The 27,215-nt window shown below is 29.8% G+C and overlaps 2 protein-coding genes across 3 annotated transcripts in view; both read left to right on the top strand.

Annotated features, from left to right (window-relative positions):
* LOC142322394 (serine-enriched protein-like) overlaps positions 1-27,215 on the top strand; it is a 257,207-nt gene that overhangs the window by 69,337 nt on the left and 160,655 nt on the right. The window lies entirely within an intron of this gene.
* Positions 18,100-24,220, top strand: LOC142320775 (uncharacterized). The gene is made up of 4 exons (XM_075358761.1): positions 18,100-18,258; positions 20,471-20,620; positions 22,508-22,738; positions 24,170-24,220. The coding sequence occupies exons 1-4, from the start codon at positions 18,100-18,102 to the stop codon at positions 24,218-24,220; spliced, it is 591 nt and encodes a 196-aa protein (XP_075214876.1).

Below are 27,215 nucleotides of genomic sequence, written 5' to 3'. Positions count from 1 at the left end.
GTAGCTTATAGAAGAAAAAATAAAACAAACCAATTATATACAAGGATAGAGTGAAATGATCCAGATCTGGATAAGAAAACAACATTTTTCTGGGTACATTTTGATTTATTTTTCAACATAGTCACCATTAAGGTGTATACACATAGCCCAGTATTCCACAAGAATGCTTACACCAGTTAAGTATGTTGATTTGCCCACCTTAAAATAACCATCTACGGTGGCAATAACTTGATTATTGGTTGAAAATTTCTTACCTTCAAGCCATTTTTTTTAGGTTAGGAAACAAGTGATAGTCACTAGGAGCCAGAGATAAGTTTGGAGGGTGTTGGAGCAATTCAAACTATAATTTATTGATTTTTGCCTGACTGAAGTGTGAGCGGAAGTTAAAGTATATTTCAACTTCCTGTTATGCATTTGCTTCATAATATCTTCATAATATTAATTAGACCTATTACATTTGCCCAAACCAAATAACTCAATTCTGTACATTGAATTATCAACCATATCACTGATTTTACAGCATTCAAAATGCTCACACCAAACCTTTCATAATTCCACTTGAATTGACTACTTCTTCACTTGATGTAAGGATACAAACAGCACCGGAAAATAATTGGTGGTCAGTACAATTGTTAGAAAATCCAGTATAAGAATTTTAATTGCCACCAATAAAAAATTAAGGATAAATAATATTTACTTTCATTAATATTGATAAAAACTACATATTCTTGCCTGTTCACCTTACCTTTTTATTGTCTGCTGCTTCGACCTCTTTTTTTTAATTGGGTTTATAACCAATTAGGTACTAAATGGCAACAAATCTACATCAGCCTTATTTATGGCCCTTAGATGATAAATTATTATTAAATCATCTATCTATTAGTTTTAACTTTTCTAAACCTGAGATCAAAGTAAAACAGCCAGAGCTTCAGGTTTTCTTCATAAATTCTACCATTTTTTGATCAAACTAATATCAAGCAACATACTTATTGAAGCTGTTTTATCTCATACAATGTGATAAAAACATACACTGTGAAAAAACAGTATATGGTCAAAAACACTATAAAGCCAAATATAATTAAGAAAAAAAGTCAGTCATAAAAGAAGAATACTTTAACAATTTTGTAAAATTGATCAATAAGTACAATAAAATGCTATTTTCAGAGTACATACTCCTAGAAAACTGGATATTTTTTTTTAAAAATCAGTTGCATTGAATTTTACAAAATTGAAAATATTTAATAATTTATAAATATATTTGAAATATTCTATATTACTTTTAATTAGACAAATTGCAGTATATGATGGCAAGTCATAAAATGTAAAAAGGTACATAAAAACATAATGGGAGTAAGCTGGGAATGTACACAATTCACTGTGATGTACATTAAAGGTTAAGTTTGTGGAATAATTAATTGTTTTTTTATGTAAAAAGAAAATAAGATGTTGAAATTAGTTTTTAGATTTGCTGAACACTCAATGAAATGATGTGCGTTCCGATTGTTGCCACTCATTTATGAACTGTTCCATATTATTACTATTATTATTGACTTTAATTTTTATTATGGTAATTTCAGGTATTTTCATGGGGTGAAGGAGATGAAGGAAAATTAGGGCATGGAAATAGACAAACTTTAGAAAAGCCACGTTTGATAGAAGCATTAAAATCAAAAAGAATACGAGAAATTGCTTGTGGAAGTAGCCATAGTACTGCTATCACATCTAGTGGAGAATTATATACATGGGGCCTTGGTGAATACGGTAGACTTGGTCATGGTGATATGCTTACTCAACTTAAACCAAAACTGGTGTGTAGATATTTTTCACTTAATTAACTCTTGTACTAAAACAGAATATTAAAATTTGCCAACATACTTAAACAGATATTTCTTTTATTATATGAAAATTAAGTGACGAAAGGTTTTGTTTAAAAAATAACTAACTTATTTTGTACTCATTTTAATCACTTCATTTTTCCTTATGTATTTCATTGGTACAATGAGGTCATTATTCTCGGAGTATGATAATGACTAAAATTGTGAGATAGATTGTACTGCTTACTCTTTGGATCTTTTTTTTTTAGTAATAGATTCATCATATAGTTTAAACTTATGCAGGTAAAGTATACACTGTTTGTATGTTATGAAATATTCTTAATATTTTAAATTGTGAAGCTTATGAATGAAAAGTTGAAGGTGCTCTCATCTGTTGTATATATACAACAGATATATATATATATACTTACGTTTGTTAATGCTAGGAGAAGCAGAAAATAACATTCAAATCATTTTGAAAATCCCAGTGGAAGTATAATATATTATGGAAATTTTAATTGAACACATTTTTTGATATTGTTCCTGCACAATCAGTTCTTTTATAAAAATATTAAATTAAAAAAATGTATAAGTCAAAAATAATAAAATAAAAGTATATTATTTAAAAGCAGATGGCTCAGCAAAACTAGAATTTTAAAAATTTCACCTGTTTTTTCCTTCCAGTTTTAGACTTTTATTATTCTGATTAAAATAATTTGAAAATATTTATTTTTTAAGAGCTGATTACAATGGTACCTCAAAAATATGTTCAATGTAAAAAAAATGTATCATTTGGATAAGAATATCCTCAAATTTTTATTGCTAAGGTTAATATATTAACTTCGATAACAATTGACTGTTGTCAATAATTTTTTTTTGTTATTAAGATAATTATTATCACAGTAAATAATATTCATTACTTATCATCAGAAATTTTTTTAAAATAAACTGTTGATCAATTTGTCGAACTGGAGGTTACAGATAAACTATTCGTAAAGTTTGTCCAAAAGAAATCAAACTTTTTATAATTTATTTTGTTATATAACTTAATTAGGTATATTCCCTTTGAAGTAGTGTCTGTCACTGTCAGAATGCCTCTCTCTGTATTTTTCCTGTTGTTAGAATACACTCTTAATATATGTTTTGTGAAATAGTCTACAGGCCCAGTAATGATGTATTTTTTAATCTCTTCTATCATCTGGAATGTTCTCCTTTGAGGTGTATTTCATCTTTGGAAACAGAAGTCTGCAGGTTTCAAATCAAATAGATGGACAAACAGGTTTTCACTGTCTATCTGATTTGAGGAGCAAGAGTTGTGTTATGCTTTGCCAAAAACTTCTACATAGAATCCGTTTACAGAGCATTATTGTGATGCGGCATCCATGTTTTGTTTGCCCATACTTCAAGTCTTCTCTTTCTCACAAATACAATATTATTTCCAGATAAATTTTTTTAATGCCTAATTAATGGCATCAATCAAATAAAACAATGCTATCAACACTTTTGAGTTTAATCTGAATTGTTAATGTCAGTCATGACACTAAAATATTCTTTCTAATGAGGTTCTTGCAACATTTTCACACTTTTTGGAAATATCTTTCTTGTTGTGGTACAAGGTTTCTCAAAAAAATATTCAGCAAACACAAAACACAACCTTGACTTATAATTTAATAACTGAATAGTTAGTTCCAGTTTTAGTATGAGCTTTGTTCAACTTTAAAACATTCTGTTTATTAATTAAATATTACTGAATGTTTAGTGAATTTTACACTTATGATTTAGTTAGTTTTTATCACCTGATATATGTGACATGTAATATTTGGTGAATGACATAATTATTAAATTTAAAGATTAATACAGCTGAAATTATAGAATGATTATTAGTGGTGCTAATAAGGTAATAATTTGTAAAATATAATTAATGAATGTGACCATGTATTATGTTGTGCATTGCCGGACTTTTGTAGTAGTTTGTTTACATTTAATATAATTGGAAAGAGTTCTTGTTTTTTAGAGATGTACACAAACATCCTAACAAAAACAATATGAAGCTACCTAATAACAGATATAGTTCTGCAACACAAAAAACAACTGTAGTCTAGCATTTCAACAAATTTTGACTCATGAATAAGTAAATAATAAACAAGAAACCACTTGTAGTGGAAATCTAAGTGATAACTGTCTTCATTTTCATGATTTCAACTATAAGTATTCTTTGCATATCCAGCAACAGTAATTAAGGTGTTGCTTTGATATTTTATTATTATTATTATTATAAAGTCCATTTGGGCATAAAAATGTATTAAAGCAAACTATCTGCCTTAGAGATAATGAAAAAATGGAATCATGAAAAAATATCTAGTTTGATGGCATTAACTGTAATTGGTTTTTTACTATTATTGTCTGTAGATCATTAGAAGTTAAATCAACTTATCTGAAGTTTTGTTAAATTTGAAACTATGTTATTTATTTTCATATATTGCCTTATGAGAGGCTGTTGTGCAAATTACTCTTTGGAAAGTGGTCTTGATCAGTTTCAGCCTGATCGCGCAAGAGACAGTATGATTAGTTAATGATGCAAATCATTTACATGGCAAATAGGTGTTTAAATTAAATATCTTTACTGTACTTAGACTTTTTATTGTTTATCTTTATTACAGGTGAAAGCTTTGCTTGGCCATCATATAATTAACGTAGCATGTGGAAGTTGAGATGCCCAAACATTAGCCCTATCTAATGAAGGAATGGTGTTTTCTTGGGGTGATGGTGACTTTCGTAAATTAGGAAGAGGTGGAAGTGAGGGTTGTGATTTACCTCAGAATGTTGAACGGTTAAATGGTTTTGGTGTTTGTCACATTGAATGCGGTGCTCAGTTCTCACTTGCTCTAACGAATAGTGGTCAGGTCAGTATTAGTCAGTTTAGGTTAGTATTAAGAGAATAGGGTACAATTGAAGAGAATAGGATAAATGGTGATGCATTCTATCCACAATATAAAAATATCAGATTTGTAGTTCTCCAAAACAACCAGGAAAGAGGTTCCCTTCAAAAGGTCTCACCTTTCCTGATAAATATAGTTTTTACAGGTTCAAGTAGTTCACCGAAAAACATCAGGAAATTAAGAGATTGATTGATACTGCTCAAGACTTAATGAAGCATCTTAATGATGTGATGATGTTTGACAATGTGAAGTTGTGGCTATTTTCCTAATGGAAGATTCAATATCCATACAGATTTCACTGTCAAGACAGATTCCTACAATAGTAGTGAAGATATTGGTACCATTTAAAATGAATATCTGCAGCTTGCAGCTTGTACCTTCCCCCAAATTCTGATGTCAGTGAGGATGAAATGTCCAGTCTGTTATCACAGATTTTAATGCCCATTATTGGGATTGGATACAAATATTTTTTTGGCTAATATGACAGAAACGGTAGCATGATTCAACAACTAGCCATTTTACAAACCAGTACAAATGCAAATGAAAATACCCCTTAAGTACTTAAGATAGTAAATGTGCAAAGAATTACGCCTCTGATAGTGCAGATGAATTTACCCCTCATAACATCTGCCCAAAGACGAGGCAACCTGTATTTTAAATAGCATGAATCCTGATGCTGTAGTTTATACAGATGGCTGTAAACATGATAATTCTGTTTGTTGTACTTTTGAGGTTGGCAACAGAACATACATGTTTGACCTTCCCAGCATCGCTATTGTTTTCATCGTGGAGCTATATGGAGGCCTTAAATATAATTAGTCCATCATATCGACACATATTTGTCTATTCAGATTCCACGAGTGCCTTGCAGGTGATTACTGACATGTACTCCAGTCTGTGAAATACAGTGTGTTGTTTTTGTAATGACTCGGCATAATACAAGTGTGAGCTTCTGCTGGATCCCCAGCAATATTGGAATTTGATTGTGCTGCAAAAGAGGCTTGTTTGTAGTTTCCTTTTACTGATCTTGTTGTTTCTGAAGATCTTGTCTGTTTTCTGAAGAGGATGTTTTGTGATGAGTGGCAAAGTGAATGGAATGCTACCATCAAGATAAGCTTGTCTAATTAAGGACACTGTATCACTATGGGGCTCTTCATCCAGGAGTAACCGACGAGAGGAAGTTATTATTTGCCATCTGCAAATAGGGCACACTAGATTCATTCATGGACATCTTATGACTTGGACCTATGCACCTGTTTGTATTTGCTGTGACTTCCAACTGATATTGACACTGCATACTTGTGGACTCAGTTATGCGGTATAACTATGTTATCAAATGGCATCCTATTTCTTAAGACCATGCATCTATATTCAATTATTTGATTATAACTTCAGTATATTTCTCTATTTATTTAGTTTGGTGTGTTACAGATGGCAATTTTGTTATTTTATGTTAGATTTAAATTTTTTTTCACATTTAGCATGTGGCATTAGGCATTTTACACCTGTTTATTTTTTAAGTTAATTCTTTATTATTAATTTTTAATTGTTTACTATAATAATAGTGTTCCCAGGTGCTGATAACATTACTTAATTTTGCCCCTAGTTCAATAGAAAGGCCCTTATATGCTTCTGTTGCCATCTTTAATAAATTACTGATTCATTTTAAAAACTTATCCCTGCAATTATTTATTTAAAACACAATTAATAGGTTTTCTTTTACTAAATCAATATTACTCTTGTCTGAATTTTGAAATAATATTAATTAAAAAAATAACCTGTCTTTTTTGTATCCTGTTCAATATGTACATAAATATGTGCTCAAAATAGTTTTCAATAATGCCTTCTGAATTGTGATTATTTGTAATTTTTTATATTTAGTATATTCATACATTTATTATTTACCTTAATATTATTTCATGTGTTCATATTTTAAATAATTTTTATAGGCTTTAATCACGTCTATTTTTTATTTAATAATTAATTTTGTATTTTGTGATGCTGCATAGTCAAAGTTTTACCATGGTTTCCCTTGATCCATCCTTGCAAATACTTGGGCAGTTCCTTTTTTCAAAATAAGTAACATATCTACCTATTTCTGATATAATGTATTATTATATGCTGATTATGTATTTTTATATTCTATAATGTTTTTATTTATTTATTTTAGGTGTAGACATGGGGTAAAGGTGATTATTATAGGCTGGGACATGGGACTGATCAACATGTTAGGAAACTTACATTGGTTGAGGGGTTTCGTGGTGAAAAAGTGATCAATGTTGCTGTAGGTGCTTTACATTGTCTTGCTGTTACTGATACTGGGATGGTGAGTTACATTCATATAATTATTTTTTTATTTTGTCATAAACTGCCATAATCTATTCTGATTATTTGATATGCTTTTGTTCAAACTTAAAATATTACACACTTATATCACGTAAAATAACTCTTAAGATTGTTTGATACATAGACACCAAGCCCATGTAAATGAATATAAATTAATCTCATTGACATATACCTAAAACAAATACAGATAAAAAAACCAAATAAAATATTTAAAAAACCGTTAACGTACTATATTAACATAAATAAATACTAAGAGAAAATAGCTCAAAAATTTTAAAAACTTGATACAATGTAGCTTATAGAAGAAAAAATAAAACAAACCAATTATATACAAGGATAGAGTGAAATGATCCAGATCTGGATAAGAAAACAACATTTTTCTGGGTACATTTTGATTTATTTTTCAACATAGTCACCATTAAGGTGTATACACATAGCCCAGTATTCCACAAGAATGCTTACACCAGTTAAGTATGTTGATTTGCCCACCTTAAAATAACCATCTACGGTGGCAATAACTTGATTATTGGTTGAAAATTTCTTACCTTCAAGCCATTTTTTTTAGGTTAGGAAACAAGTGATAGTCACTAGGAGCCAGAGATAAGTTTGGAGGGTGTTGGAGCAATTCAAACTATAATTTATTGATTTTTGCCTGACTGAAGTGTGAGCGGAAGTTAAAGTATATTTCAACTTCCTGTTATGCATTTGCTTCATAATATCTTCATAATATTAATTAGACCTATTACATTTGCCCAAACCAAATAACTCAATTCTGTACATTGAATTATCAACCATATCACTGATTTTACAGCATTCAAAATGCTCACACCAAACCTTTCATAATTCCACTTGAATTGACTACTTCTTCACTTGATGTAAGGATACAAACAGCACCGGAAAATAATTGGTGGTCAGTACAATTGTTAGAAAATCCAGTATAAGAATTTTAATTGCCACCAATAAAAAATTAAGGATAAATAATATTTACTTTCATTAATATTGATAAAAACTACATATTCTTGCCTGTTCACCTTACCTTTTTATTGTCTGCTGCTTCGACCTCTTTTTTTTAATTGGGTTTATAACCAATTAGGTACTAAATGGCAACAAATCTACATCAGCCTTATTTATGGCCCTTAGATGATAAATTATTATTAAATCATCTATCTATTAGTTTTAACTTTTCTAAACCTGAGATCAAAGTAAAACAGCCAGAGCTTCAGGTTTTCTTCATAAATTCTACCATTTTTTGATCAAACTAATATCAAGCAACATACTTATTGAAGCTGTTTTATCTCATACAATGTGATAAAAACATACACTGTGAAAAAACAGTATATGGTCAAAAACACTATAAAGCCAAATATAATTAAGAAAATAAGTCAGACATAAAAGAATACTTTTAAAAATTTTGTAAAATTGATCAATAAGTACAATAAAATGCTATTTTCAGAGTACATACTCCTAGAAAACTGGATATTTTTTTTTTAAAAATCAGTTGCATTGAATTTTACAAAATTGAAAATATTTAATAATTTATAAATATATTTGAAATATTCTATATTACTTTTAATTAGACAAATTGCAGTATATGATGGCAAGTCATAAAATGTAAAAAGGTACATAAAAACATAATGGGAGTAAGCTGGGAATGTACACAATTCACTGTGATGTACATTAAAGGTTAAGTTTGTGGAATAATTAATTGTTTTTTTATGTAAAAAGAAAATAAGATGTTGAAATTAGTATTTAGATTTGCTGAACACTCAATGAAATGATGTGCGTTCCGATTGTTGCCACTCATTTATGAACTGTTCCATATTATTACTATTATTATTGACTTTAATTTTTATTATGGTAATTTCAGGTATTTTCATGGGGTGAAGGAGATGAAGGAAAATTAGGGCATGGAAATAGACAAACTTTAGAAAAGCCACGTTTGATAGAAGCATTAAAATCAAAAAGAATACGAGAAATTGCTTGTGGAAGTAGCCATAGTACTGCTATCACATCTAGTGGAGAATTATATACATGGGGCCTTGGTGAATACGGTAGACTTGGTCATGGTGATATGCTTACTCAACTTAAACCAAAACTGGTGTGTAGATATTTTTCACTTAATTAACTCTTGTACTAAAACAGAATATTAAAATTTGCCAACATACTTAAACAGATATTTCTTTTATTATATGAAAATTAAGTGACGAAAGGTTTTGTTTAAAAAATAACTAACTTATTTTGTACTCATTTTAATCACTTCATTTTTCCTTATGTATTTCATTGGTACAATGAGGTCATTATTCTCGGAGTATGATAATGACTAAAATTGTGAGATAGATTGTACTGCTTACTCTTTGGATCTTTTTTTTTTAGTAATAGATTCATCATATAGTTTAAACTTATGCAGGTAAAGTATACACTGTTTGTATGTTATGAAAAATTCTTAATATTTTTAAATTGTGTATCTTTCTTGTTTTGGTACAAGGTTTCTCAAAAAAATATTCAGCAAACACAAAACACAACCTTGACTTATAATTTAATAACTGAATAGTTAGTTCCAGTTTTAGTATGAGCTTTGTTCAACTTTAAAACATTCTGTTTATTAATTAAATATTACTGAATGTTTAGTGAATTTTACACTTATGATTTAGTTAGTTTTTATCACCTGATATATGTGACATGTAATATTTGGTGAATGACATAATTATTAAATTTAAAGATTAATACAGCTGAAATTATAGAATGATTATTAGTGGTGCTAATAAGGTAATAATTTGTAAAATATAATTAATGAATGTGACCATGTATTATGTTGTGCATTGCCGGCCTTTTGTAGTAGTTTGTTTACATTTAATATAATTGGAAAGAGTTCTTGTTTTTTAGAGATGTACACAAACATCCTAACAAAAACAATATGAAGCTACCTAATAACAGATATAGTTCTGCAACACAAAAAACAACTGTAGTCTAGCATTTCAACAAATTTTGACTCATGAATAAGTAAATAATAAACAAGAAACCACTTGTAGTGGAAATCTAAGTGATAACTGTCTTCATTTTCATGATTTCAACTATAAGTATTCTTTGCATATCCAGCAACAGTAATTAAGGTGTTGCTTTGATATTTTATTATTATTATTATTATAAAGTCCATTTGGGCATAAAAATGTATTAAAAAAAACTATCTGCCTTAGAGATAATGAAAAAATGGAATCATGAAAAAATATCTAGTTTGATGGCATTAACTGTAATTGGTTTTTTACTATTATTGTCTGTAGATCATTAGAAGTTAAATCAACTTATCTGAAGTTTTGTTAAATTTGAAACTATGTTATTTATTTTCATATATTGCCTTATGAGAGGCTGTTGTGCAAATTACTCTTTGGAAAGTGGTCTTGATCAGTTTCAGCCTGATCGCGCAAGAGACAGTATGATTAGTTAATGATGCAAATCATTTACATGGCAAATAGGTGTTTAAATTAAATATCTTTACTGTACTTAGACTTTTTATTGTTTATCTTTATTACAGGTGAAAGCTTTGCTTGGCCATCATATAATTAACGTAGCATGTGGAAGTTGAGATGCCCAAACATTAGCCCTATCTAATGAAGGAATGGTGTTTTCTTGGGGTGATGGTGACTTTCGTAAATTAGGAAGAGGTGGAAGTGAGGGTTGTGATTTACCTCAGAATGTTGAACGTTTAAATGGTTTTGGTGTTTGTCACATTGAATGCGGTGCTCAGTTCTCACTTGCTCTAACGAATAGTGGTCAGGTCAGTATTAGTCAGTTTAGGTTAGTATTAAGAGAATAGGGTACAATTGAAGAGAATAGGATAAATGGTGATGCATTCTATCCACAATATAAAAATATCAGATTTGTAGTTCTCCAAAACAACCAGGAAAGAGGTTCCCTTCAAAAGGTCTCACCTTTCCTGATAAATATAGTTTTTACAGGTTCAAGTAGTTCACCGAAAAACATCAGGAAATTAAGAGATTGATTGATACTGCTCAAGACTTAATGAAGCATCTTAATGATGTGATGATGTTTGACAATGTGAAGTTGTGGCTATTTTCCTAATGGAAGATTCAATATCCATACAGATTTCACTGTCAAGACAGATTCCTACAATAGTAGTGAAGATATTGGTACCATTTAAAATGAATATCTGCAGCTTGCAGCTTGTACCTTCCCCCAAATTCTGATGTCAGTGAGGATGAAATGTCCAGTCTGTTATCACAGATTTTAATGCCCATTATTGGGATTGGATACAAATATTTTTTTGGCTAATATGACAGAAACGGTAGCATGATTCAACAACTAGCCATTTTACAAACCAGTACAAATGCAAATGAAAATACCCCTTAAGTACTTAAGATAGTAAATGTGCAAAGAATTACGCCTCTGATAGTGCAGATGAATTTACCCCTCATAACATCTGCCCAAAGACGAGGCAACCTGTATTTTAAATAGCATGAATCCTGATGCTGTAGTTTGTACAGATGGCTGTAAACATGATAATTCTGTTTGTTGTACTTTTGAGGTTGGCAACAGAACATACATGTTTGACCTTCCCAGCATCGCTATTGTTTTCATCGTGGAGCTATATGGAGGCCTTAAATATAATTAGTCCATCATATCGACACATATTTGTCTATTCAGATTCCACGAGTGCCTTGCAGGTGATTACTGACATGTACTCCAGTCTGTGAAATACAGTGTGTTGTTTTTGTAATGACTCGGCATAATACAAGTGTGAGCTTCTGCTGGATCCCCAGCAATATTGGAATTTGATTGTGCTGCAAAAGAGGCTTGTTTGTAGTTTCCTTTTACTGATCTTGTTGTTTCTGAAGATCTTGTCTGTTTTCTGAAGAGGATGTTTTGTGATGAGTGGCAAAGTGAATGGAATGCTACCATCAAGATAAGCTTGTCTAATTAAGGACACTGTATCACTATGGGGCTCTTCATCCAGGAGTAACCGACGAGAGGAAGTTATTATTTGCCATCTGCAAATAGGGCACACTAGATTCATTCATGGACATCTCATGACTTGGACCTATGCACCTGTTTGTATTTGCTGTGACTTCCAACTGATATTGACACTGCATACTTGTGGACTCAGTTATGCGGTATAACTATGTTATCAAATGGCATCCTATTTCTTAAGACCATGCATCTATATTCAATTATTTGATTATAACTTCAGTATATTTCTCTATTTATTTAGTTTGGTGTGTTACAGATGGCAATTTTGTTATTTTATGTTAGATTTAAATTTTTTTTCACATTTAGCATGTGGCATTAGGCATTTTACACCTGTTTATTTTTTAAGTTAATTCTTTATTATTAATTTTTAATTGTTTACTATAATAATAGTGTTCCCAGGTGCTGATAACATTACTTAATTTTGCCCCTAGTTCAATAGAAAGGCCCTTATATGCTTCTGTTGCCATCTTTAATAAATTACTGATTCATTTTAAAAACTTATCCCTGCAATTATTTATTTAAAACACAATTAATAGGTTTTCTTTTACTAAATCAATATTACTGTTGTCTGAATTTTGAAATAATATTAATTAAAAAAATAACCTGTCTTTTTTGTATCCTGTTCAATATGTACATAAATATGTGCTCAAAATAGTTTTCAATAATGCCTTCTGAATTGTGATTATTTGTAATTTTTTATATTTAGTATATTCATACATTTATTATTTACCTTAATATTATTTCATGTGTTCATATTTTAAATAATTTTTATAGGCTTTAATCACGTCTATTTTTTATTTAATAATTAATTTTGTATTTTGTGATGCTGCATAGTCAAAGTTTTACCATGGTTTCCCTTGATCCATCCTTGCAAATACTTGGGCAGTTCCTTTTTTCAAAATAAGTAACATATCTACCTATTTCTGATATAATGTATTATTATATGCTGATTATGTATTTTTATATTCTATAATGTTTTTATTTATTTATTTTAGGTGTAGACATGGGGTAAAGGTGATTATTATAGGCTGGGACATGGGACTGATCAACATGTTAGGAAACTTACATTGGTTGAGGGGTTTCGTGGTGAAAAAGTGATCAATGTTGCTGCAGGTGCTTTACATTGTCTTGCTGTTACTGATACTGGGATGGTGAGTTACATTCATATAATTATTTTTTTATTTTGTCATAAACTGCCATAATCTATTCTGATTATTTGATATGCTTTTGTTCAAACTTAAAATATTACACACTTATATCACGTAAAATAACTCTTAAGATTGTTTGATACATAGACACCAAGCCCATGTAAATGAATATAAATTAATCTCATTGACATATACCTAAAACAAATACAGATAAAAAAACCAAATAAAATATTTAAAAAACCGTTAACGTACTATATTAACATAAATAAATACTAAGAGAAAATAGCTCAAAAATTTTAAAAACTTGATACAATGTAGCTTATAGAAGAAAAATAAAACAAACCAATTATATACAAGGATAGAGTGAAATGATCCAGATCTGGATAAGAAAACAACATTTTTCTGGGTACATTTTGATTTATTTTTCAACATAGTCACCATTAAGGTGTATACACATAGCCCAGTATTCCACAAGAATGCTTACACCAGTTAAGTATGTTGATTTGCCCACCTTAAAATAACCATCTACGGTGGCAATAACTTGATTATTGGTTGAAAATTTCTTACCTTCAAGCCATTTTTTTTAGGTTAGGAAACAAGTGATAGTCACTAGGAGCCAGAGATAAGTTTGGAGGGTGTTGGAGCAATTCAAACTATAATTTATTGATTTTTGCCTGACTGAAGTGTGAGCGGAAGTTAAAGTATATTTCAACTTCCTGTTATGCATTTGCTTCATAATATCTTCATAATATTAATTAGACCTATTACATTTGCCCAAACCAAATAACTCAATTCTGTACATTGAATTATCAACCATATCACTGATTTTACAGCATTCAAAATGCTCACACCAAACCTTTCATAATTCCACTTGAATTGACTACTTCTTCACTTGATGTAAGGATACAAACAGCACCGGAAAATAATTGGTGGTCAGTACAATTGTTAGAAAATCCAGTATAAGAATTTTAATTGCCACCAATAAAAAATTAAGGATAAATAATATTTACTTTCATTAATATTGATAAAAACTACATATTCTTGCCTGTTCACCTTACCTTTTTATTGTCTGCTGCTTCGACCTCTTTTTTTTAATTGGGTTTATAACCAATTAGGTACTAAATGGCAACAAATCTACATCAGCCTTATTTATGGCCCTTAGATGATAAATTATTATTAAATCATCTATCTATTAGTTTTAACTTTTCTAAACCTGAGATCAAAGTAAAACAGCCAGAGCTTCAGGTTTTCTTCATAAATTCTACCATTTTTTGATCAAACTAATATCAAGCAACATACTTATTGAAGCTGTTTTATCTCATACAATGTGATAAAAACATACACTGTGAAAAAACAGTATATGGTCAAAAACACTATAAAGCCAAATATAATTAAGAAAAAAAGTCAGTCATAAAAGAAGAATACTTTAACAATTTTGTAAAATTGATCAATAAGTACAATAAAATGCTATTTTCAGAGTACATACTCCTAGAAAACTGGATATTTTTTTTTAAAAATCAGTTGCATTGAATTTTACAAAATTGAAAATATTTAATAATTTATAAATATATTTGAAATATTCTATATTACTTTTAATTAGACAAATTGCAGTATATGATGGCAAGTCATAAAATGTAAAAAGGTACATAAAAACATAATGGGAGTAAGCTGGGAATGTACACAATTCACTGTGATGTACATTAAAGGTTAAGTTTGTGGAATAATTAATTGTTTTTTTATGTAAAAAGAAAATAAGATGTTGAAATTAGTATTTAGATTTGCTGAACACTCAATGAAATGATGTGCGTTCCGATTGTTGCCACTCATTTATGAACTGTTCCATATTATTACTATTATTATTGACTTTAATTTTTATTATGGTAATTTCAGGTATTTTCATGGGGTGAAGGAGATGAAGGAAAATTAGGGCATGGAAATAGACAAACTTTAGAAAAGCCACGTTTGATAGAAGCATTAAAATCAAAAAGAATACGAGAAATTGCTTGTGGAAGTAGCCATAGTACTGCTATCACATCTAGTGGAGAATTATATACATGGGGCCTTGGTGAATACGGTAGACTTGGTCATGGTGATATGCTTACTCAACTTAAACCAAAACTGGTGTGTAGATATTTTTCACTTAATTAACTCTTGTACTAAAACAGAATATTAAAATTTGCCAACATACTTAAACAGATATTTCTTTTATTATATGAAAATTAAGTGACGAAAGGTTTTGTTTAAAAAATAACTAACTTATTTTGTACTCATTTTAATCACTTCATTTTTCCTTATGTATTTCATTGGTACAATGAGGTCATTATTCTCGGAGTATGATAATGACTAAAATTGTGAGATAGATTGTACTGCTTACTCTTTAGATCTTTTTTTTTTAGTAATAGATTCATCATATAGTTTAAACTTATGCAGGTAAAGTATACACTGTTTGTATGTTATGAAAAATTCTTAATATTTTAAATTGTGAGGCTTATGAATGAAAAGTTGAAGGTGCTCTCATCTGTTGTATATATACAACAGATATATATATATACTTACGTTTGTTAATGCTAGGAGAAGCAGAAAATAACATTCAAATCATTTTGAAAATCCCAGTGGAAGTATAATATATTATGGAAATTTTAATTGAACACATTTTTTGATATTGTTCCTGCACAATCAGTTCTTTTATAAAAATATTAAATTAAAAAAATGTATAAGTCAAAAATAATAAAATAAAAGTATATTATTTAAAAGCAGATGGCTCAGCAAAACTAGAATTTTAAAAATTTCACCTGTTTTTTCCTTCCAGTTTTAGACTTTTATTATTCTGATTAAAATAATTTGAAAATATTTATTTTTTAAGAGCTGATTACAATGGTACCTCAAAAATATGTTCAATGTAAAAAAAATGTATCATTTGGATAAGAATATCCTCAAATTTTTATTGCTAAGGTTAATATATTAACTTCGATAACAATTGACTGTTGTCAATAATTTTTTTTTGTTATTAAGATAATTATTATCACAGTAAATAATATTCATTACTTATCATCAGAAATTTTTTTAAAATAAACTGTTGATCAATTTGTCGAACTGGAGGTTACAGATAAACTATTCGTAAAGTTTGTCCAAAAGAAATCAAACTTTTTATAATTTATTTTGTTATATAACTTAATTAGGTATATTCCCTTTGAAGTAGTGTCTGTCACTGTCAGAATGCCTCTCTCTGTATTTTTCCTGTTGTTAGAATACACTCTTAATATATGTTTTGTGAAATAGTCTACAGGCCCAGTAATGATGTATTTTTTAATCTCTTCTATCATCTGGAATGTTCTCCTTTGAGGTGTATTTCATCTTTGGAAACAGAAGTCTGCAGGTTTCAAATCAAATAGATGGACAAACAGGTTTTCACTGTCTATCTGATTTGAGGAGCAAGAGTTGTGTTATGCTTTGCCAAAAACTTCTACATAGAATCCGTTTACAGAGCATTATTGTGATGCGGCATCCATGTTTTGTTTGCCCATACTTCAAGTCTTCTCTTTCTCACAAATACAATATTATTTCCAGATAAATTTTTTTAATGCCTAATTAATGGCATCAATCAAATAAAACAATGCTATCAACACTTTTGAGTTTAATCTGAATTGTTAATGTCAGTCATGACACTAAAATATTCTTTCTAATGAGGTTCTTGCAACATTTTCACACTTTTTGGAAATATCTTTCTTGTTGTGGTACAAGGTTTCTCAAAAAAATATTCAGCAAACACAAAACACAACCTTGACTTATAATTTAATAACTGAATAGTTAGTTCCAGTTTTAGTATGAGCTTTGTTCAACTTTAAAACATTCTGTTTATTAATTAAATATTACTGAATGTTTAGTGAATTTTACACTTATGATTTAGTTAGTTTTTATCACCTGATATATGTGACATGTAATATTTGGTGAATGACATAATTATTAAATTTAAAGATTAATACAGCTGAAATTATAGAATGATTATTAGTGGTGCTAATAAGGTAATAATTTGTAAAATATAATTAATGAATGTGACCATGTATTATGTTGTGCATTGCCGGACTTTTGTAGTAGTTTGTTTACATTTAATATAATTGGAAAGAGTTCTTGTTTTTTAGAGATGTACACAAACATCCTAACAAAAACAATATGAAGCTACCTAATAACAGATATAGTTCTGCAACACAAAAAACAACTGTAGTCTAGCATTTCAACAAATTTTGACTCATGAATAAGTAAATAATAAACAAGAAACCACTTGTAGTGGAAATCTAAGTGATAACTGTCTTCATTTTCATGATTTCAACTATAAGTATTCTTTGCATATCCAGCAACAGTAATTAAGGTGTTGCTTTGATATTTTATTATTATTATTATTATAAAGTCCATTTGGGCATAAAAATGTATTAAAAAAAACTATCTGCCTTAGAGATAATGAAAAAATGGAATCATGAAAAAATATCTAGTTTGATGGCATTAACTGTAATTGGTTTTTTACTATTATTGTCTGTAGATCATTAGAAGTTAAATCAACTTATCTGAAGTTTTGTTAAATTTGAAACTATGTTATTTATTTTCATATATTGCCTTATGAGAGGCTGTTGTGCAAATTACTCTTTGGAAAGTGGTCTTGATCAGTTTCAGCCTGATCGCGCAAGAGACAGTATGATTAGTTAATGATGCAAATCATTTACATGGCAAATAGGTGTTTAAATTAAATATCTTTACTGTACTTAGACTTTTTATTGTTTATCTTTATTACAGGTGAAAGCTTTGCTTGGCCATCATATAATTAACGTAGCATGTGGAAGTTGAGATGCCCAAACATTAGCCCTATCTAATGAAGGAATGGTGTTTTCTTGGGGTGATGGTGACTTTCGTAAATTAGGAAGAGGTGGAAGTGAGGGTTGTGATTTACCTCAGAATGTTGAACGTTTAAATGGTTTTGGTGTTTGTCACATTGAATGCGGTGCTCAGTTCTCACTTGCTCTAACGAATAGTGGTCAGGTCAGTATTAGTCAGTTTAGGTTAGTATTAAGAGAATAGGGTACAATTGAAGAGAATAGGATAAATGGTGATGCATTCTATCCACAATATAAAAATATCAGATTTGTAGTTCTCCAAAACAACCAGGAAAGAGGTTCCCTTCAAAAGGTCTCACCTTTCCTGATAAATATAGTTTTTACAGGTTCAAGTAGTTCACCGAAAAACATCAGGAAATTAAGAGATTGATTGATACTGCTCAAGACTTAATGAAGCATCTTAATGATGTGATGATGTTTGACAATGTGAAGTTGTGGCTATTTTCCTAATGGAAGATTCAATATCCATACAGATTTCACTGTCAAGACAGATTCCTACAATAGTAGTGAAGATATTGGTACCATTTAAAATGAATATCTGCAGCTTGCAGCTTGTACCTTCCCCCAAATTCTGATGTCAGTGAGGATGAAATGTCCAGTCTGTTATCACAGATTTTAATGCCCATTATTGGGATTGGATACAAATATTTTTTTGGCTAATATGACAGAAACGGTAGCATGATTCAACAACTAGCCATTTTACAAACCAGTACAAATGCAAATGAAAATACCCCTTAAGTACTTAAGATAGTAAATGTGCAAAGAATTACGCCTCTGATAGTGCAGATGAATTTACCCCTCATAACATCTGCCCAAAGACGAGGCAACCTGTATTTTAAATAGCATGAATCCTGATGCTGTAGTTTATACAGATGGCTGTAAACATGATAATTCTGTTTGTTGTACTTTTGAGGTTGGCAACAGAACATACATGTTTGACCTTCCCAGCATCGCTATTGTTTTCATCGTGGAGCTATATGGAGGCCTTAAATATAATTAGTCCATCATATCGACACATATTTGTCTATTCAGATTCCACGAGTGCCTTGCAGGTGATTACTGACATGTACTCCAGTCTGTGAAATACAGTGTGTTGTTTTTGTAATGACTCGGCATAATACAAGTGTGAGCTTCTGCTGGATCCCCAGCAATATTGGAATTTGATTGTGCTGCAAAAGAGGCTTGTTTGTAGTTTCCTTTTACTGATCTTGTTGTTTCTGAAGATCTTGTCTGTTTTCTGAAGAGGATGTTTTGTGATGAGTGGCAAAGTGAATGGAATGCTACCATCAAGATAAGCTTGTCTAATTAAGGACACTGTATCACTATGGGGCTCTTCATCCAGGAGTAACCGACGAGAGGAAGTTATTATTTGCCATCTGCAAATAGGGCACACTAGATTCATTCATGGACATCTCATGACTTGGACCTATGCACCTGTTTGTATTTGCTGTGACTTCCAACTGATATTGACACTGCATACTTGTGGACTCAGTTATGCGGTATAACTATGTTATCAAATGGCATCCTATTTCTTAAGACCATGCATCTATATTCAATTATTTGATTATAACTTCAGTATATTTCTCTATTTATTTAGTTTGGTGTGTTACAGATGGCAATTTTGTTATTTTATGTTAGATTTAAATTTTTTTTCACATTTAGCATGTGGCATTAGGCATTTTACACCTGTTTATTTTTTAAGTTAATTCTTTATTATTAATTTTTAATTGTTTACTATAATAATAGTGTTCCCAGGTGCTGATAACATTACTTAATTTTGCCCCTAGTTCAATAGAAAGGCCCTTATATGCTTCTGTTGCCATCTTTAATAAATTACTGATTCATTTTAAAAACTTATCCCTGCAATTATTTATTTAAAACACAATTAATAGGTTTTCTTTTACTAAATCAATATTACTCTTGTCTGAATTTTGAAATAATATTAATTAAAAAAATAACCTGTCTTTTTTGTATCCTGTTCAATATGTACATAAATATGTGCTCAAAATAGTTTTCAATAATGCCTTCTGAATTGTGATTATTTGTAATTTTTTATATTTAGTATATTCATACATTTATTATTTACCTTAATATTATTTCATGTGTTCATATTTTAAATAATTTTTATAGGCTTTAATCACGTCTATTTTTTATTTAATAATTAATTTTGTATTTTGTGATGCTGCATAGTCAAAGTTTTACCATGGTTTCCCTTGATCCATCCTTGCAAATACTTGGGCAGTTCCTTTTTTCAAAATAAGTAACATATCTACCTATTTCTGATATAATGTATTATTATATGCTGATTATGTATTTTTATATTCTATAATGTTTTTATTTATTTATTTTAGGTGTAGACATGGGGTAAAGGTGATTATTATAGGCTGGGACATGGGACTGATCAACATGTTAGGAAACTTACATTGGTTGAGGGGTTTCGTGGTGAAAAAGTGATCAATGTTGCTGTAGGTGCTTTACATTGTCTTGCTGTTACTGATACTGGGATGGTGAGTTACATTCATATAATTATTTTTTTATTTTGTCATAAACTGCCATAATCTATTCTGATTATTTGATATGCTTTTGTTCAAACTTAAAATATTACACACTTATATCACGTAAAATAACTCTTAAGATTGTTTGATACATAGACACCAAGCCCATGTAAATGAATATAAATTAATCTCATTGACATATACCTAAAACAAATACAGATAAAAAAACCAAATAAAATATTTAAAAAACCGTTAACGTACTATATTAACATAAATAAATACTAAGAGAAAATAGCTCAAAAATTTTAAAAACTTGATACAATGTAGCTTATAGAAGAAAAAATAAAACAAACCAATTATATACAAGGATAGAGTGAAATGATCCAGATCTGGATAAGAAAACAACATTTTTCTGGGTACATTTTGATTTATTTTTCAACATAGTCACCATTAAGGTGTATACACATAGCCCAGTATTCCACAAGAATGCTTACACCAGTTAAGTATGTTGATTTGCCCACCTTAAAATAACCATCTACGGTGGCAATAACTTGATTATTGGTTGAAAATTTCTTACCTTCAAGCCATTTTTTTTAGGTTAGGAAACAAGTGATAGTCACTAGGAGCCAGAGATAAGTTTGGAGGGTGTTGGAGCAATTCAAACTATAATTTATTGATTTTTGCCTGACTGAAGTGTGAGCGGAAGTTAAAGTATATTTCAACTTCCTGTTATGCATTTGCTTCATAATATCTTCATAATATTAATTAGACCTATTACATTTGCCCAAACCAAATAACTCAATTCTGTACATTGAATTATCAACCATATCACTGATTTTACAGCATTCAAAATGCTCACACCAAACCTTTCATAATTCCACTTGAATTGACTACTTCTTCACTTGATGTAAGGATACAAACAGCACCGGAAAATAATTGGTGGTCAGTACAATTGTTAGAAAATCCAGTATAAGAATTTTAATTGCCACCAATAAAAAATTAAGGATAAATAATATTTACTTTCATTAATATTGATAAAAACTACATATTCTTGCCTGTTCACCTTACCTTTTTATTGTCTGCTGCTTCGACCTCTTTTTTTTAATTGGGTTTATAACCAATTAGGTACTAAATGGCAACAAATCTACATCAGCCTTATTTATGGCCCTTAGATGATAAATTATTATTAAATCATCTATCTATTAGTTTTAACTTTTCTAAACCTGAGATCAAAGTAAAACAGCCAGAGCTTCAGGTTTTCTTCATAAATTCTACCATTTTTTGATCAAACTAATATCAAGCAACATACTTATTGAAGCTGTTTTATCTCATACAATGTGATAAAAACATACACTGTGAAAAAACAGTATATGGTCAAAAACACTATAAAGCCAAATATAATTAAGAAAATAAGTCAGACATAAAAGAATACTTTTAAAAATTTTGTAAAATTGATCAATAAGTACAATAAAATGCTATTTTCAGAGTACATACTCCTAGAAAACTGGATATTTTTTTTTTAAAAATCAGTTGCATTGAATTTTACAAAATTGAAAATATTTAATAATTTATAAATATATTTGAAATATTCTATATTACTTTTAATTAGACAAATTGCAGTATATGATGGCAAGTCATAAAATGTAAAAAGGTACATAAAAACATAATGGGAGTAAGCTGGGAATGTACACAATTCACTGTGATGTACATTAAAGGTTAAGTTTGTGGAATAATTAATTGTTTTTTTATGTAAAAAGAAAATAAGATGTTGAAATTAGTATTTAGATTTGCTGAACACTCAATGAAATGATGTGCGTTCCGATTGTTGCCACTCATTTATGAACTGTTCCATATTATTACTATTATTATTGACTTTAATTTTTATTATGGTAATTTCAGGTATTTTCATGGGGTGAAGGAGATGAAGGAAAATTAGGGCATGGAAATAGACAAACTTTAGAAAAGCCACGTTTGATAGAAGCATTAAAATCAAAAAGAATACGAGAAATTGCTTGTGGAAGTAGCCATAGTACTGCTATCACATCTAGTGGAGAATTATATACATGGGGCCTTGGTGAATACGGTAGACTTGGTCATGGTGATATGCTTACTCAACTTAAACCAAAACTGGTGTGTAGATATTTTTCACTTAATTAACTCTTGTACTAAAACAGAATATTAAAATTTGCCAACATACTTAAACAGATATTTCTTTTATTATATGAAAATTAAGTGACGAAAGGTTTTGTTTAAAAAATAACTAACTTATTTTGTACTCATTTTAATCACTTCATTTTTCCTTATGTATTTCATTGGTACAATGAGGTCATTATTCTCGGAGTATGATAATGACTAAAATTGTGAGATAGATTGTACTGCTTACTCTTTGGATCTTTTTTTTTTAGTAATAGATTCATCATATAGTTTAAACTTATGCAGGTAAAGTATACACTGTTTGTATGTTATGAAAAATTCTTAATATTTTTAAATTGTGTATCTTTCTTGTTTTGGTACAAGGTTTCTCAAAAAAATATTCAGCAAACACAAAACACAACCTTGACTTATAATTTAATAACTGAATAGTTAGTTCCAGTTTTAGTATGAGCTTTGTTCAACTTTAAAACATTCTGTTTATTAATTAAATATTACTGAATGTTTAGTGAATTTTACACTTATGATTTAGTTAGTTTTTATCACCTGATATATGTGACATGTAATATTTGGTGAATGACATAATTATTAAATTTAAAGATTAATACAGCTGAAATTATAGAATGATTATTAGTGGTGCTAATAAGGTAATAATTTGTAAAATATAATTAATGAATGTGACCATGTATTATGTTGTGCATTGCCGGCCTTTTGTAGTAGTTTGTTTACATTTAATATAATTGGAAAGAGTTCTTGTTTTTTAGAGATGTACACAAACATCCTAACAAAAACAATATGAAGCTACCTAATAACAGATATAGTTCTGCAACACAAAAAACAACTGTAGTCTAGCATTTCAACAAATTTTGACTCATGAATAAGTAAATAATAAACAAGAAACCACTTGTAGTGGAAATCTAAGTGATAACTGTCTTCATTTTCATGATTTCAACTATAAGTATTCTTTGCATATCCAGCAACAGTAATTAAGGTGTTGCTTTGATATTTTATTATTATTATTATTATAAAGTCCATTTGGGCATAAAAATGTATTAAAAAAAACTATCTGCCTTAGAGATAATGAAAAAATGGAATCATGAAAAAATATCTAGTTTGATGGCATTAACTGTAATTGGTTTTTTACTATTATTGTCTGTAGATCATTAGAAGTTAAATCAACTTATCTGAAGTTTTGTTAAATTTGAAACTATGTTATTTATTTTCATATATTGCCTTATGAGAGGCTGTTGTGCAAATTACTCTTTGGAAAGTGGTCTTGATCAGTTTCAGCCTGATCGCGCAAGAGACAGTATGATTAGTTAATGATGCAAATCATTTACATGGCAAATAGGTGTTTAAATTAAATATCTTTACTGTACTTAGACTTTTTATTGTTTATCTTTATTACAGGTGAAAGCTTTGCTTGGCCATCATATAATTAACGTAGCATGTGGAAGTTGAGATGCCCAAACATTAGCCCTATCTAATGAAGGAATGGTGTTTTCTTGGGGTGATGGTGACTTTCGTAAATTAGGAAGAGGTGGAAGTGAGGGTTGTGATTTACCTCAGAATGTTGAACGTTTAAATGGTTTTGGTGTTTGTCACATTGAATGCGGTGCTCAGTTCTCACTTGCTCTAACGAATAGTGGTCAGGTCAGTATTAGTCAGTTTAGGTTAGTATTAAGAGAATAGGGTACAATTGAAGAGAATAGGATAAATGGTGATGCATTCTATCCACAATATAAAAATATCAGATTTGTAGTTCTCCAAAACAACCAGGAAAGAGGTTCCCTTCAAAAGGTCTCACCTTTCCTGATAAATATAGTTTTTACAGGTTCAAGTAGTTCACCGAAAAACATCAGGAAATTAAGAGATTGATTGATACTGCTCAAGACTTAATGAAGCATCTTAATGATGTGATGATGTTTGACAATGTGAAGTTGTGGCTATTTTCCTAATGGAAGATTCAATATCCATACAGATTTCACTGTCAAGACAGATTCCTACAATAGTAGTGAAGATATTGGTACCATTTAAAATGAATATCTGCAGCTTGCAGCTTGTACCTTCCCCCAAATTCTGATGTCAGTGAGGATGAAATGTCCAGTCTGTTATCACAGATTTTAATGCCCATTATTGGGATTGGATACAAATATTTTTTTGGCTAATATGACAGAAACGGTAGCATGATTCAACAACTAGCCATTTTACAAACCAGTACAAATGCAAATGAAAATACCCCTTAAGTACTTAAGATAGTAAATGTGCAAAGAATTACGCCTCTGATAGTGCAGATGAATTTACCCCTCATAACATCTGCCCAAAGACGAGGCAACCTGTATTTTAAATAGCATGAATCCTGATGCTGTAGTTTGTACAGATGGCTGTAAACATGATAATTCTGTTTGTTGTACTTTTGAGGTTGGCAACAGAACATACATGTTTGACCTTCCCAGCATCGCTATTGTTTTCATCGTGGAGCTATATGGAGGCCTTAAATATAATTAGTCCATCATATCGACACATATTTGTCTATTCAGATTCCACGAGTGCCTTGCAGGTGATTACTGACATGTACTCCAGTCTGTGAAATACAGTGTGTTGTTTTTGTAATGACTCGGCATAATACAAGTGTGAGCTTCTGCTGGATCCCCAGCAATATTGGAATTTGATTGTGCTGCAAAAGAGGCTTGTTTGTAGTTTCCTTTTACTGATCTTGTTGTTTCTGAAGATCTTGTCTGTTTTCTGAAGAGGATGTTTTGTGATGAGTGGCAAAGTGAATGGAATGCTACCATCAAGATAAGCTTGTCTAATTAAGGACACTGTATCACTATGGGGCTCTTCATCCAGGAGTAACCGACGAGAGGAAGTTATTATTTGCCATCTGCAAATAGGGCACACTAGATTCATTCATGGACATCTCATGACTTGGACCTATGCACCTGTTTGTATTTGCTGTGACTTCCAACTGATATTGACACTGCATACTTGTGGACTCAGTTATGCGGTATAACTATGTTATCAAATGGCATCCTATTTCTTAAGACCATGCATCTATATTCAATTATTTGATTATAACTTCAGTATATTTCTCTATTTATTTAGTTTGGTGTGTTACAGATGGCAATTTTGTTATTTTATGTTAGATTTAAATTTTTTTTCACATTTAGCATGTGGCATTAGGCATTTTACACCTGTTTATTTTTTAAGTTAATTCTTTATTATTAATTTTTAATTGTTTACTATAATAATAGTGTTCCCAGGTGCTGATAACATTACTTAATTTTGCCCCTAGTTCAATAGAAAGGCCCTTATATGCTTCTGTTGCCATCTTTAATAAATTACTGATTCATTTTAAAAACTTATCCCTGCAATTATTTATTTAAAACACAATTAATAGGTTTTCTTTTACTAAATCAATATTACTGTTGTCTGAATTTTGAAATAATATTAATTAAAAAAATAACCTGTCTTTTTTGTATCCTGTTCAATATGTACATAAATATGTGCTCAAAATAGTTTTCAATAATGCCTTCTGAATTGTGATTATTTGTAATTTTTTATATTTAGTATATTCATACATTTATTATTTACCTTAATATTATTTCATGTGTTCATATTTTAAATAATTTTTATAGGCTTTAATCACGTCTATTTTTTATTTAATAATTAATTTTGTATTTTGTGATGCTGCATAGTCAAAGTTTTACCATGGTTTCCCTTGATCCATCCTTGCAAATACTTGGGCAGTTCCTTTTTTCAAAATAAGTAACATATCTACCTATTTCTGATATAATGTATTATTATATGCTGATTATGTATTTTTATATTCTATAATGTTTTTATTTATTTATTTTAGGTGTAGACATGGGGTAAAGGTGATTATTATAGGCTGGGACATGGGACTGATCAACATGTTAGGAAACTTACATTGGTTGAGGGGTTTCGTGGTGAAAAAGTGATCAATGTTGCTGCAGGTGCTTTACATTGTCTTGCTGTTACTGATACTGGGATGGTGAGTTACATTCATATAATTATTTTTTTATTTTGTCATAAACTGCCATAATCTATTCTGATTATTTGATATGCTTTTGTTCAAACTTAAAATATTACACACTTATATCACGTAAAATAACTCTTAAGATTGTTTGATACATAGACACCAAGCCCATGTAAATGAATATAAATTAATCTCATTGACATATACCTAAAACAAATACAGATAAAAAAACCAAATAAAATATTTAAAAAACCGTTAACGTACTATATTAACATAAATAAATACTAAGAGAAAATAGCTCAAAAATTTTAAAAACTTGATACAATGTAGCTTATAGAAGAAAAATAAAACAAACCAATTATATACAAGGATAGAGTGAAATGATCCAGATCTGGATAAGAAAACAACATTTTTCTGGGTACATTTTGATTTATTTTTCAACATAGTCACCATTAA

Source organism: Lycorma delicatula, chromosome 3 (genome assembly GCF_047948215.1).
Source record: "Lycorma delicatula isolate Av1 chromosome 3, ASM4794821v1, whole genome shotgun sequence".
NCBI classification, from domain to species: Eukaryota; Metazoa; Arthropoda; class Insecta; order Hemiptera; family Fulgoridae; genus Lycorma; species Lycorma delicatula.
The sequence above is the reverse complement of the archived record's forward strand: the minus strand, read 5'-3'. Positions and strand labels throughout refer to the sequence as shown.